The sequence below is a fragment of the Lissotriton vulgaris genome, chromosome 7 (assembly GCF_964263255.1).
Source record: "Lissotriton vulgaris chromosome 7, aLisVul1.2, whole genome shotgun sequence".
In the NCBI taxonomy this organism is placed as follows: domain Eukaryota; kingdom Metazoa; phylum Chordata; class Amphibia; order Caudata; family Salamandridae; genus Lissotriton; species Lissotriton vulgaris.
Window position 1 is genome coordinate 1,334,044,696 of NC_141695.1, and position 15,309 is coordinate 1,334,060,004.

At 47.8% G+C, this 15,309-nt stretch overlaps 1 protein-coding gene across 1 annotated transcript in view; it reads right to left on the reverse strand.

Annotated features, from left to right (window-relative positions):
• Nucleotides 1-15,309, reverse strand: part of LOC147703637 (zinc-binding protein A33-like) — a 54,499-nt gene that overhangs the window by 5,445 nt on the left and 33,745 nt on the right. The window contains exon 2 of the mRNA XM_086931976.1: nt 7,608-7,703. Coding sequence (XP_086788102.1) covers nt 7,608-7,703 — 96 coding nt within the window. The remainder of the gene's footprint in view (nt 1-7,607; nt 7,704-15,309) is intronic.

Here is a 15,309-nt window from a genome sequence, read left to right on the forward strand (position 1 = left end):
AATGGGTGAGAAGGCTCCAAAACCATATCCAAGAAATAGGCTTCATACTATATATGCTCTATTTGAAAATCAGAGATCTTGAGCAAAGCAACCTCGTCGTGGATATGCATGGTAGAGTAGGTTTAAATGGTAGCATTATTTCCATTGTTTTCTCTTGGACTGGATCAACATTCAGTGGGTTCAACAATGTGAAAAATCGGAGGTACTCTCTCTAATGTTGTGTACTCAGTTCCCTTTAATCTAATAATCACATTCATTATTTTTGTGCTTGACAATTAGAATTTGTTTTCATTCATTCCAAAGTTGGCTGGCATGTGTTTCATTCTGGCTCTTTAGCCCTTAGGTTTTATTGAGGGATAATAATTATGTAAGAGAGATAGGATAGATGTTTTGTTTGTAGAGTCACATTGTTTTAGAGTTTAATTCGCTATGAATATCAGCTGGTCACAGTCACCAGACATATAATTCAGGAGTCAGCTGATCTTTTCAAAATGGAAAGTGAAAGCACAAGTGCTAAATATGTACAAAAACAATTACCGTGATTTTTGGGGTAAAAATAATTGGATCCACAACATCAGATAGAGTGCTAGATTCGGTCTTTCCTCGGTTATTATATACACAGAGACTCGTTACCGAAGCAGTAACACCACATTCAGAATTACCCATACACATGATATGCTAATTACTGGGTGTGATATTACCACAACATAATGAATTTTCCATAAAATACTGTGGAATAACCAAGGCAGTCAATATTTGTGCACTGAATAACACAAGGTTTTCTCACATTATGTGCCCTTTTCCTTTTTAATAACATAACATCTCAATTTGGGCCGAACCTCTTCACAGCTTGTAATAAGCACCAGCGATATTACAAAGACATTTGACTGTCATGAGAGACAGTGTAGCCCCACAAGGTTCTCCATTAGGCACAATGCTTTGCACATCATTTATAAAAGATTTACAGGCAAAAGTGGAGATTATTTTTTCCATGCTTGCTGATGATAGAAAACATCATGAAAAGAAACATTAACATTACATATTAACTTAAATTCCACTACCCTTTTCTGTGACCAGCTGCTGATAAGCTTAGTATAGATTGCATGGCAATACATAGTGATCATATTGTTTTACAAAGCAAATTCAACCTAATCAGGTGACTCATGTTTCCTTGCAGCGTATCACCCCATTTGCCTCTGATGTTGATCTTATTGTTCCTTGATACTTTTACAACAGCTTTTTGTTATGCTTGCTTGGATGTCTGCAACTTTTTAAGTCTTTATGCATGGGGGGCATTTATTTCTGTCAGTCTATGCGACTAGGTTTCTGTAGATGCGTTTGTCTTTGTAGCTTGCCTTGTATGTTTTGTTCCTCTGTGCGCATGCACTATACAAACGCCATACCTATTGGCCTTGTCAATGCTTCTTTTAACTGTAAATCCGTCACACTCTTGCTGTTCATACTGTTCCCTTGTTTTCAGATTGTAAGTTATCCATTCTGTTAGGAGTATTTATTGAAGTCTGAAAAGTGTATGGGCTCTACATATCAGAGCAAAAATCAAGAGAATCACATAAACATAAGAGACCAAAGATCTTCTAAGTATACAAATCGTTAAACTGTGAAAAATTAGAAATTAATAGTTATCTGACAACCTTCTCCTAGTGTACATGACAATGGGGAACTTATTTCATCTTGGCAGTGTGTAGATGCCACCACAGAGGAGGTCTAATCATGTCTCACACATAAACAGAGAAGACCCACCTTCATCCTTGCCTTCCACTATTGAGAAGAGGGAACTAGCATGTTTCAGGTAATCACGTAGGGTACACACTTGCTTAGTTTTATTTTTTATATAAAGCAAAGCAACTTCAGAGGAGGAATGTTGAAAACGCAGCGGTCCCTCCCTACAGAGTGAGTCTTCTCACAAGTACAGTGACTAGATAATGAGTATAGTGACTGGATCACATATGCAGCCCCGCCCACTAAATTAGACGCTTTTGCTTGGTTGAATTAATATATGTATATCAATACTGAAAAGTGTGTATTTGAGATGAAAATGTGTGTATTTTCAGAACTCATGAGCTGATGTTGTTTGGATTAAAATCTGTGAATTTCCAAAATAGATTTAATGCAGATATTTGAGTAATACATCATATGACATTGGGGAGACTTATTACTATTAATATTAACTTAGTGCAGGGACATTGCAGCTATGGCTGTTATACATTACCCACATTAACAAAGCATTTTTTAATTACTGATGGCAACCATGCATTGTGCTCCCAGTGGTTCAGTGCTGTTAATCTTATAAATGGTGGCCACTAATGTAATTTTGCCTGATGTGGTCACTATTACAACTCTAATATTAACAGTAGCTCGGGGTGATCCTCAATGAAGATAAACAGCTCTTATTACTGAAAAGGGTTGGAGACCTCAGTGTTAGAGTACGGTTGGCCAGTGAATGGGTGCACATATATGATGCTTCACACCTACATGGGCGAACGCCTCTAGGTAGGTCTTCTGAAATGGACTCCACAAGATTGAGATAGCACCTAGTTGGAAGCCCAATAGTAGGAAAGTTGGCCATTTGCCTATACTCTGGCAGATATTCCCTTGGGGAATTCTGGTCCCATACCACTTTGAAGTCTGGAGGGACCTCGAAGCAATGGTGACCCAGTGCCTTGTATGTCTGAGTGGGACAATAAGTGGGCAGATATGTTCAATCATCTGTTAGATGTGTTCAAGCTCAGAGCTGTGACATACCATGTGTGATAGCCCCTATTTGCAGAGGAAATCCGATTGTGGACAGGATAGGATCCTAGTTCAGGGGTCTTGTTAGTCTGTTAATGTAGTTGTCCCCTAGAGTGGGGGAGTTTGGGTTGATGCTTTCAATGTAGATCCAAAGCCCTGCACTGTTTCACCTTGGAAAATGTCTATGAGAAAGTGGGCTGTTAGTTGGGAAGGAAGTGAGTTTTTCAAGAGTAATGAGTCTGCACCAAGTAGCTTGCTGTAGCACTTGACTCTCTCTGGGTTGAAAGGAAGAGCAGTCCATGGCCAGTGGGCTAGTATTCCAGACTGCAGGCAGACAAGACATAATACCCAATAGAGCAGTGTCCAGACAGAGCACTTATTTATAATAAAATACTTAATAATGTACACAATACTCAATACTATGCATCAAACTGCAAGTACACACAAGTTGGCAAGTGTAAATACCTATAGGAACTCCTGAACCCTAAACCCATAGTATAGAATTTTCTAGACACAATATAAAGGGGTATAGTTATAAAAAATCAGGCTTACTGGCTTGGTCAGTGTGCTACCTTAATGATAAAAGCAGCATTATGTTACAGTAAACCAATGTGGCATTATTAAAACCATTTAAGGACGGTGCAGTTTTAAAATGACATTCATTACTACATGTAATGACTCACTGTTAACTTTGATCCTCCTGCTGGGCAGCAGAGTATTTAACTTGGCCCAGGGGATGAACAAAAGGCAAACTCTAATTAGGAGCTGAGTCACAGAAATATGATACATCTTCATGAGCCAGAAGGTGTGGAGATTTCAAAAAATTAACATTAAATCCACACTTGTGATCCTTGTTTACCAGAAGATTTATGTGTCACCTTGGTCACTAGGCCTAACTACTGCAGAATTGTACTTTAGTGCACATTCAACCCATACTGTACAACAGTGAAGCACAGACACGTTTCAATAAAGCACCACAAACGAAAACTGTGAATGCCCACTCACATTACAAGGCCTGAGCATGGGTCAGCACTAATCCATGAAGGGTCCTTTCTGTGACAGGCTACCTGTTAGCAAATACTGGGCTGACCTGGATGGCAGTTCCACTTGCTCAGTCTACACGTGATTGCACATGCATGTGTTCATGTGCATCCAACCCGGGGACTTCTACCCCAGCTGAGCAGCAGCAGACCCTAGTTTAAAGGCAGACACTGGCGGCCAGCACGCCCAGTCCCAAACAACAGAGCGTACAGTGATTGAGACCCAGTAAGTGAGACCCAGTCATTGCAAAATTCCAAAAACCTGCTAGTCCAAAAAGCAAAGATCCAGGGATTTAAATGGGTCAGAGCCCATTTTCCTACAATACTGTTAACTGTTTCTAAGTCATGGAGATACTCTAGTCTAGGAAAGGCACAGGGGCGACGAGAAAGATCAGGCTCAGTACCAAATGTGATTATTATTAGCTGAAGATGCAGTTGCCATCTAACCCCTGACCCATAACCCACCATTATGAGCAAAGTCCTTTGGGTGAAAGTGACATGTGTCTTCCCTGTATGTATTCTGTATGCAGTGTTAACTGAGACCAGTTCTGGAAGGCCAGGGGAGAACCGTATCCTACTGAGAGGTATCCCCCTCGTATATGATGGTGGGAATGAAACTCACACCCATACAGTGCCACACAAAGTAGTTTGACACACAGAATATGGTTCCTGTGCATATTTGAGTAGAGAAGAGATTCAGTTCCTGGACTGACCTATGCTAGGTGGCATCAACAGGATATGTATGTCCACCATACGTTGAGGGGGGGTTGATAGATTCCAGGTTTTCAGGATAGTCAATACGTACATAAATTATTTCATTTAGACTCATTGTATGGAGATATTGCTTGTGACAATATTCTGAAAGTCTTTTGTGGACCCAGAATTTCTGGACCTATGCTGGAAAAAAATAAAATATGAGGAGGTCTGTTCACTGTCAACAAATTATGAGTCACGACATGCTGCCATTGTACACCGTCAGCCAAGGCAAGCCCACTGCTGCAAGATGACAGAAACTATTCCAGTTGACCCAAAGTTCGAGTACTGTACGTTATTAACCCGCATCCCTATGGCTCGAGAGTGGAGACGATGTGCTGGAGTGGGAAGAAAGGGAGACCGGCTCCCCTTGAAAATGTAATTAGAGCCTCCTTAGGGAAAGACTGCTGATTACCTGCTCTCCTTGAGCACTGCAGGTTTGGTAGATGGGAACTGTGAAGGGTAGGACTGAAGTTTCTATTCCTCAGGTGAGGCAGTTTCTACACACAACTTTTTGGGAGTCTGATTGCTGTTGCAGGAAGGCTGAATCACAGCCAGGTGTAAAATCTCACACTTCATTGTGCCTATATTATGGGTGCTCCAGACTGGAGACAGCCCCAGTGCTACCTGTCCTTGGAAGCATAGCCTTACACAAATTCACTAAAACAGACCCTGTTCTCCTTTATCCCACCCTGATTTTTCAGGGAAAAGGGAGGAGCATCTCTAGCATAAACGTTTAAAATACAACATTCCTGTTTTTGCGGTTTCCTTACATCAGATTTTATGAGAAAATAAAGCCATCTTTAACTGTATTTACCAAGTGAGTGATAGTGATGTGTGCAAGTTGGGGTTCTCATGGGGTACAGTGGTATGGTAACACATGCAAATAATGTTGTTTCCTCCTACAGTTTTGCATGCTATCTAAGGAAGCCTCTATTATATTTCTAAAAACACTTCATGAAAACTGACCTTGATCTAAAAAATTCTAAATGTCGGCATTCCCGTGAAGGAGCGGGTGAAATTTAAGGCGCTGTGCACGGCCCACAGAATTCTGCATGGCAAAGGCCCCCCCATCCTTTCTAACATGGCCCGTCCTTATAAGCCCCCACGCCTGTTGCGCTCGGACCAAAAACATCTTCTGCAGTCAGCGAGAGTAAGGAGAGCTCGTTCTGGGGGCAGGCGTTTCTCTGTACAGGTGGCGACTCTTTGGAACTCTTTGCCCCTCAAGATTCGCTCAGAGCCCAAGATCCTAATATTCAGGAAACTTCTTAAGACCTATCTGTTTCCACAGGAGTGATTAGTTGAGTCTCTCCTTCTGGTCTGTTGCGCCGGGATGCCCCCGGGTAAGCTGAGCGCGTTACAAATGTCATTTTATTATTATTATTATTATTATTCCTTTTTATTTGAAATGACTGTCTCCTTCCTTTCCATCCTCTGCATGCTCTCTCTCTGAGCACAGTCTACTCTAAGTCACATGGATGCTGAACTAAATCTTTCTTCTTGTTTCCCAGCAAATTGCCCACACGTCATTTCAAAGGCCACAACCTCTCCTTTAAAAGTCATACCCCTGCAAGCTAACCATACCGAATCTCCTGTAGCACATCTTTTAATGCCGCCAACCAATGCATGAATTCACATAGCCCCCTCTCACGTTAAAGATCACACCTATATCCTACTAATGTAATCTACCAGTTAGAAGGGATTACTGTAGAGTGCAAGACGTATCCCAATAACCACAAACCATATCCAGGATCCGCAGCAGCATGCTACAGAGCGTAAAGCACAATAATGCCTCCTCAGGGGTAGTAATTGCTATATAAATGCAATTACAATATATTATGTAAGCCACACTAAAACCAATACCATAACATTCAACAGTCAGACAGTCAACTGTAATTCATACAGGCTGCTTAATAATTCCCCTTTACTGTTTGGTGCTCTTACACTCACATAAGATAAAACTGCTAAGGATCATATTCATCTTGCAGTACTATAAGAGTCCACAGCAATAAACCACCCATTACCATCTGATCAGGTGTGGAAAAGAACTACCACATGCTACTGGCCAACAGAGGATTCTATTATAGTCCACCACTGCAGGTCCCAACTAGCTACATAATACGGCCACATTTGATATCTCACAATCAGAATCAAATATGGGATAACATTAACAAAGTCCACCCCAACACATAACTCCACTATTTCCCCCTTTAATCTATGCCTGGTTGGGACCACAATCTTTTAAGAAAATACCCCTGAATTGAAAGTCCAGTACACTAACCAGCTAAGTGGTCTATGAACATAAGAAATATCACAAAGGGACCTGCAGAGCTGCCAGCTTACTGAAAAACAAACTATGCAACTGTCTCGCACTTCTTCGTCTATCACACTGCTAAGCACTGAATACCATAACATAACTGAATCTTGATGGTGCTCACTCATGACATTTACAACCAAACACCCTACCCTGTTAAAGCATGCTACCCATTTAGGCAAGCACTTTAGCGAATCACTTAGGGAAAGTAAATATTTATATATATGTTGCTATAAAATACTGGGACAGGGAACAGTGCCTTGCCAAAGGGCCTTACTTCCAATTAGAAAACCTTGTGAATGTAAATGTAAATGTATAGGCATTTATATAGCGCACTACTTACCCGTAGGGTCCCAAGGCGCTTCGACCGCTGCGAAACCCTTCCTGGCTTCCCTGAGAGATGGTCCCTAATGGGTATCTCCAGGGTGAGACCAGGCATCCCCGGCGGTCTGGTGGGGCCGTTAGTGAAGATGAGGCAAGCTAATGCCCAGAGTTGCCGAGTGTGATCGCTGATCAGAGTGGGCACTGAGGCGAGAGAATTATCGAGTCCGCTGACCCTGGTCCAGAAACCTGCCGCGCCGGGAATCGAACCCTGGTCCCGGGCCATCCTCTGCTCTCGGGTCTGCCGCCTCTAACCGGTGAGCCACACTACTTCACTATTGTGGGTAATAAGGGGCTCCAAAGTGTTTTTATTAAAAAAAATACAAAACCATAAATTGTAATAGAGAAGTTGTCTCTGTACCACTTACCTGTATTTCTGAAACTTGCTCATCCTCCTGCTGCCTTGCATTCCTTAATCTCTGCATGCGACAATCAAGAACCACTAAGTTGGCAGTCATCTTGTCCTGAAATTAAAGGAAAAAGACTGCTCTGTTTAGTGCAGGAAATATGAAGGTATGGGGTAGCTCAAATTCTTACCTGTTTCGCTTGTCACAGAGAAACCCATTTCCTCTCAAATTATATCAATTACTTATTTCTAATTTGGTTATTAGTTTTGTCATTCCTTCACCACAGATCTCAAAGAGTCAAGGCAAATCACTCTCTCTCCCAGCCCTCTCCAGTTCCCATGGGGGTTCCCCAAAGGTCCGCCCTATCTCCTATCCTCTTCAACCTGTTCTTGGAACCTTTAGCTAACTCATTAAACTCCACTAACATTCTTTTCCACATGTATGCGGACAATACGCAACTCTTTCGAAAATCTCTTCACCGGAAAACATCATCTCCCTCAACACTACCCTAAAGTCTACTCAAAACTGGTTAACTGAGAACCATCTCCTGCTCAACACCACCAAAACGGAATTCCTGCTCATCTTCCCTCCCAGCCACATCCCCAAGATTAGCATTTGGTTGAGTCACCTCACTGCCTTCAATTGCACCCCTCTCTTCAGAGATTCAGCCAAATTGCTTGGAGTCACCATGGACAAGCACCTAAATATGAAAAATCGGATCAGCAAGGTGTGTAAGGGAGCAAACCACATGATGAGGACACCCAGAAATATCAAACTTTTCCTTATGCAAAATGATTTCAAGCAGGTGGTCCAAAGGCTTGTCTTGTCGAGGCTTGACTACGGCCGAGCTACCCACGGTGGCTTTCCCAAATACACCCTGGCTCCACTAAGGGCATCACTGAGCACAGCGGCTAAACTGGTTACAGGTACCAAACGAAATGAGCACATGTCCCCAGTCCTAAAATCTCTTAAGTGGTTGCCCTACGAAGCACAAATTCAGTAAAAGATTGCGGTTCTGACGCCCAAAGTACTTCACTTCAATACTCCTAGGTACCTTGCGCAAAACTTGAGCTATCTTGTGGTGCAAGAGCCTCAAGAAGTGCCAATACTTGCCTTTTGAAACCACTCATCTTCAGCAAAAAGAGAACTTGTCTCAGAGCCTTTTCCGGCGCTGCCTCAAAGATATGGAACTCTCTTCCACCGGACGTACGCAGAATCTCCTCAACTACGGCACTCAAATTGCAAGCGAAAAGATTCCTTATGAATAAATTCATATCCTAATTGGGCTAGGCTCATCTGCTCGAAGACACAGTTTCCTACGTCTGTTGTACCATCATTTGTTACTGCTCCTCTTTACCGCAGACTGTGACCCCCTTCATTGCCTGTTTATAGCTGGGGTTTTTTGTATTACCCCCCCCCCCCGCCCCCCATGGTGCAATTTTCCTGGATTACCCCTATTAGTTGACAATTGTGTATTTATGTCCTTTCTTCCGTCCTATTGCAAAGCGCTCTGATATCCCTTGGGATCTTGTTTGCGCAATATAAAACTTTTTAAATAAGGGTAACATGGGTAAAAAGAACATGTTGCATGTGATGTTCTAGCAGTTGACACAATGTCAAATGTGTACAGTCATTAAAGGTATATTTCTTTCTGATGTTGAGTTAAGAGACCTTGAAATTCACAATGCTGTAAAGCACGACAAAATGCAAAATGGCCCACCACATAATGCTAGCATTTGTTTGAGTTCCAAATCCGTTAGAAAAATGCACAGATATTAGCAACACAAAAGCTAAATAAAAAGATTTTGGCATGCACACAAAATGCAAGATACTACGTTTTCAGAAAGTGCAGAACTGAGAAGGAAAAAGTACAAACTTTGCAGTAGGCCAACCAAAGTACAAAATAAATTCAAACTATAAAAAGAAGCCTACAATGCTTCCCGACCAGCCAAACGGCGGCCAGTGCAGGTAAGAGCGGTGAGGCGGTGTGGAGTCGACATACAACGATGAGGGAGAATAAAAAAAGAAAACACACTTACCTTGAACTCTCCGCATTGCCGACTCAGCATTGCGGCGAGCACAAGGTGTTTTTCATTTTTTTTATTTTATTCTCTCTCATCGTCGCATATCGACTCCCCCCTACCCGCTCTTACCTGCACTGGCCGTGACCAGCTAAAATGGCCACACCCTAACTGCTGGTAAATGCACACAATACAGAATTATGGTGGACGCCTTGAATGATGTGTCAGGAAGAATGAAGTCACCCAAAATTATTTTTGGCATGATAAATGGACAACAGTATAAAGATACAGATCACTTATAATCATTTGATCTATGAATTACATGTATTTAACTTACTCCAACAAATGCAGAGAAAACAAGCATTGGAAATGCAATAGGTCTCGCATTAGAAAAGTTGGAGTTATTGGTATTGTAAATGACATATGTTATTTATTTGTTGGTTTTTAAAATTGCTAAATTGATGGCTTTGTCATTTACAATGCCAATAGTTATAACTTTTGCGAATGTGACACCTATAGCATTTGGAATGCAACATATTTTGTATTTACGTGACTTAGATGGCAGCTCTTGTCGTTAGGCCACATCTCTAGAGAGCAGGAGAGTGCAGCAGGGGAGAGAAGCACAGCAATGCAATAGGTCTTGCATTAGGAAAGTTTGAGCTATTGGTATTGTAAAGGACACATTTTTTATTTATGTGCTTGTTTTGAAAATAGCGAATTAATAGCTTTGTTATTTACAATGCCAATAGTTTTATCTTTTGCAAATGTGACATCTATTGTAACACAATATGTGTTGTGAGGGTGAGTGAGGGTGAGGGTGAGGGGTTGAGGGTGAGGTGTTGAGGGTGAGTGAGGGTGAGGTGTTGAGGGTGAGTGAGGGTGAGGTGTTGAGGGTGAGTGAGGCTGAGTGAGGGTGAGGGGTTAAGGGGGAGGGGTCGAGGGTGAGGGGTTGAGGGTGAGGGAGGGTGAGGGGTTGAGGGTGAGGGAGGGTGAGGGGTTGAGGGTGAGTGAGGGTGAGGTGAGGTGTTGAGGGTGGGTGAGGGTGAGGGTGAGGCTGAGGGGTTGAGGTTGAGTGAGGGTGAGTGAGAGTGAGGGTGAGTGAGGGGTTGAGGGTGAGGGGTTGAGGGTGAGTGAGGGTGAGGGGTTGAGGGTGAGTGAGGGCGAGGTGTTGAGGGTGAGAGAGGGTGAGGGTGAGTGAGAGTGAGGGTGAGTGAGGGGTTGAGGGTGAGGGGTTGAGGGTGAGTGAGGGTGAGGGGTTGAGGGTGAGTGAGGGTGAGGTGTTGAGGGTGAGAGAGGGTGAGGGTGAGTGAGGGTGAGGGGTTGAGAGTGAGGGTGAGGGTGAGTGAGGGTGAGGTGTTGAGGGTGAGTGAGGGTGAGGGTGAGGCTGAGGGGTTGAGGGTGAGTGAGGGTGAGTGAGGGTGAGGGGTTGAGGGTGAGTGAGGGTGAGTGAGGGTGAGTGAGGGTGAGTGAGGGTGAGTGAGGGTGAGTGAGGGTGAGTGAGGGTGAGTGAGGGTGAGTGAGGGTGAGTGAGTGAGGGTGAGTGAGGGTGAGTGAGGGTGAGTGAGTGAGGGTGAGTGAGTGAGGGTGAGTGAGTGAGGGCGAGTGAGGGTGAGTGAGTGAGTGAGGGTGAGTGAGGGTGAGTGAGTGAGGGTGAGTGAGTGAGGGTGAGTGAGTGAGGGTGAGTGAGTGAGGGTGAGTGAGGGTGAGTGAGTGAGGGTGAGTGAGGGTGAGTGAGTGAGGGTGAGTGAGTGAGGGTGAGTGAGGGTGAGTGAGGGTGAGTGAGGGTGAGGGTGAGTGAGGGTGAGTGAGGGTGAGTGAGGGTGAGTGAGGGTGAGTGAGGGTGAGTGAGGGTGAGTGAGGGTGAGTGAGGGTGAGTGAGGGTGAGTGAGGGTGAGTGATGGTGAGGGTGAGGGGTTGAGGGTGAGTGAGGGTGAGGGGTTGAGGGTGAGTGAGGGTGAGTGAGGGTGAGGGATTGAGGGTGAGGGGTTGAGGGTGAGGGATTGAGGGTGAGGGGTTGAGGGTGAGGGGTTGAGGGTGAGTGAGGGTGAGGGTGGGTGAGGGTGAGGTGTTGAGGGTGAGTGAGGGTGAGGGGTTGAGGGTGAGTGAGGATAAGGGTGAGTGAGGATGAGGGGTTGAGGGTGAGTGAGGGTGAGGGTGAGTGAGGGTGAGGGTGAGGGTGAGTGAGGGTGAGGGTGAGGGTGAGTGAGGGTGAGGGTGAGGGTAAGTGAGGGTGAGTGAGGGTGAGGGTGAATGTGAGTGAGGGTGAGTGAGGGTGAGGGTGAGGGTGAGTGAGGGTGAGTGAGGGTGAGGGTGAGTGAGGGTGAGTGAGGGTGAGGGTGAATGTGAGTGAGGGTGAGTGAGGGTGAGGATGAGGGGTTGAGGGTGAGTGAGGGTGAGGGGTTGAGGGTGAGTGAGGATGAGGGGTTGAGGGTGAGTGAGGGTGAGTGAGGGTGAGTGAGGGTGAGGGTGAGTGAGGACGAGGGGTTGAGGGTGGGTGAGGGTGAGTGAGGTTGAGGGTGAGTGAGGTTGAGGGTGAGTGAGGGTGAGGGTGAGTGAGGGTGAGGGTGAGTGAGGGTGAGTGTGAGTGAGGGTGAGTGAGGGTGAGGATGAGGGGTTGAGGGTGAGAGAGGGTGAGGGGTTGAGGGTGAGTGAGGGTGAGGGGTTGAGGGTGAGTGAGGGTGAGGGTGAGTTAGGGTGAGGGGTTGAGGGTGGGTGAGGGTGAGTGAGGGTGAGGTGTTGAGGGTGAGTGAGGGTGAGTTAGAGTGAGGGTGAGTGAGGGGTTGAGGGTGAGGTGTTGAGGGTGAGTGAGGGTGAGGCATTGAGGGTGAGTGAGGGTGAGGTGTTAAGGGTGAGTGAGGGTGAGGGTGAGTGAGGGTGAGTGAGGGTGAGTGAGGGTGAGGGTGAGTGAGGGTGAGGGTGAGTGAGGGTGAGTGAGGGCGTGTGAGGGCGAGTGAGGGCGAGTGAGGGCGAGTGAGGGCGAGTGAGGGTGTGGGTGAGGGGTTGAGGGTGAGTGAGGGTGAGGGGTTGAGGGTGAGTGAGGGTGAGGGGTTGAAGGTGAGTGAGGGTGAGGGTGAGTGAGGGTGAGGTATTGAGGGTGAGGGGTTGAGGTAGGGTGAGGGTGAGGTATTGAGGGTGAGGGGTTGAGGTTGAGTGAGGGTGAGGGTGAGGGGTTGAGGGTGAGTGAGGGTGAGGGGTTGAGGGTGAGTGAGGGTGAGGGGTTGAGGGTGAGTGAGGGTGAGGGTGAGTGAGGATGAGGGGTTGAGGGTGAGTGAGGGTGAGTGAGGGTGAGTGAGGGTGAGTGAGGGTGAGGGTGAGTGAGGGTGAGTGAGGGTGAGGGTGAGTGAGGGTGAGTGAGGGTGAGTGAGGGTGAGTGAGGGTGAGTGAGGGTGAGTGAGGGTGAGTGAGTGTGAGTGAGGGTGAGTGAGGGTGAGGGGTTGAGGGTGAGTGAGGGTGAGGGGTTGAGGGTGAGTGAGGGTGAGGGGTTGAGGGTGAGTGAGGGTGAGGGTGAGTTAGGGTGAGGGGTTGAGGGTGGGTGAGGGTGAGTGAGGGTGAGGGGTTGAGGGTGAGTGAGGATGAGTGAGAGTGAGGGTGAGTGAGGGGTTGAGGGTGAGTGAGGGTGAGGGTGAGGGGTTGAGGGTGAGTGAGGGTGAGGGGTTGAGGGCAAGTGAGGGTGAGTGAGGGTGAGGGTGAGTGAGGGTGAGTGGTTGAGGGTGAGTGAGGGTGAGTGAGGGTGAGGGTGAGTGAGGGTGAGGGTGAGTGAGGGTGAGTGCGGGTGAGTGAGGGTGAGTGAGGGTGAGGGTGAGGTGTTGAGGGTGAGTGAGGGTGAGTGAGGGTGAGGGGTTGAGGGTGAGTGAGGGTGAGTGGTTGAGGGTGAGTGAGGGTGAGTGAGGGTATGTATGTATGTATGTATGTATGTTGAGTTTGAGGGTGAGTGAGGGTGAGGTGTTGAGGGTGAGTGAGGGTGAGTGAGGGTAAGGGTGAGGTGTTGAGGGTGAGTGAGGGTGGGTGAGTGAGGGTGAGTGAGGGTGAGGGGTTGAGGGTGAGTGAGGGTGGGTGAGGGTGAGTGAGGGTGAGGGGGTGAGGGGTTGAGGGTGAGTGAGGGTGAGTGAGGGTGGGTGAGGGTGAGGGGTTGAGGGTGAGTGAGGGTGAGGTGTTGAGGGTGAGTGAGGGTGAGTGAGGGTGAGGGTGAGGTGTTGAGGGTGAGTGAGGGTGGGTGAGGGTGAGTGAGGGTGAGGGGTTGAGGGTGAGTGAGGGTGAGGGTGAGGGTGAGGGTGAGGGTGAGTGAGGGTGAGGGGTTGAGGGTGAGTGAGGGTGAGGGTGAGTGAGGGTGAGGGGTTGAGGGTGAGGGGCTGAGGGTGAGTGAGGGTGAGTGAGGGTGAGGGGTTGAGGGTGAGTGAGGGTGAGAGGTTGAGGGTGAGTGAGGGTGAGGGGTTGAGGGTGATAGAGGATGAGTGAGAGTGAGGGTGAGTGAGGGGTTGAGGGTGAGGGGTTGAGGGTGAGTGAGGGTGAGGGGTTGAGGGTGAGTGAGGGTGAGGTGTTGAGGGTGAGGGTGGGTGAGCATGAGGGTGAGCGTGAGGGTGAGTGAGGTGTTGAGGGTGAGGAGTTGAGGGTGAGTGAGGGTGAGGGGTTGAGGGTGAGTGAGGGTGAGGGTGAGGGGTTGAGGGTGAGTGAGGGTGAGGGGTTGAGGGTGAGTGAGGGTGAGGGGTTGAGGGTGAGTGAGGGTGAGGTGTTGAGGGTGAGTGAGGGTGAGGGTGGGTGAGCGTGAGGGAGGGGTTGAGGGTGAGGTGTTGAGGGTGAGTGAGGGTGTGGGTGAGGGGTTGAGGGTGAGGGGTTGAGGGTGAGGGGTTGAGGGTGAGTGAGGGTGGGTGAGGGTGAGGGGTTGAGGGTGAGTGAGGGTGAGGTGTTGAGGGTGAGTGAGGGTGAGTGAGGGTGAGGGTGAGGTGTTGAGGGTGGGTGAGTGAGGGTGAGTGAGGGTGAGGGGTTGTGGGTGAGTGAGGGTGAGGGTGAGGGTGAGGGTGAGTGAGGGTGAGGGGTTGAGGGTGAGGGGCTGAGGGTGAGTGAGGGTGAGGGGTTGAGGGTGAGTGAGGGTGAGGGGTTGAGGGTGAGTGAGGGTGAGGGGTTGAGGGTGAGTGAGGGTGAGAGGTTGAGGGTGAGGGGTTGAGGGTGATAGAGGATGAGTGAGAGTGAGGGTGAGTGAGGGGTTGAGGGTGAGGGGTTGAGGGTGAGTGAGGGTGAGGGGTTGAGGGTGAGTGAGGGTGAGGTGTTGAGGGTGAGGGTGGGTGAGCGTGAGGGTGAGCGTGAGGGTGAGTGAGGGTGAGAGGTTGAGGGTGAGGGGTTGAGGGTGATAGAGGATGAGTGAGAGTGAGGGTGAGTGAGGGGTTGAGGGTGAGGGGTTGAGGGTGAGTGAGGGTGAGGGGTTGAGGGTGAGTGAGGGTGAGAGGTTGAGGGTGATAGAGGATGAGTGAGAGTGAGGGTGAGTGAGGGGTTGAGGGTGAGGGGTTGAGGGTGAGTGAGGGTGAGGGGTTGAGGGTGAGTGAGGGTGAGGGGTTGAGGGTGAGTGAGGGTGAGGGTGAGGGGTTGAGGGTGAGTGAGGGTGAGGGGTTGAGGGTGAGTGAGGGTGAGGTGTTGAGGGTGAGTGAGGGTGAGGGTGGGTGAGCATGAGGGAGGGGTTGAGGGTGAGGTGTTGAGGGTGAGTGAGGGTG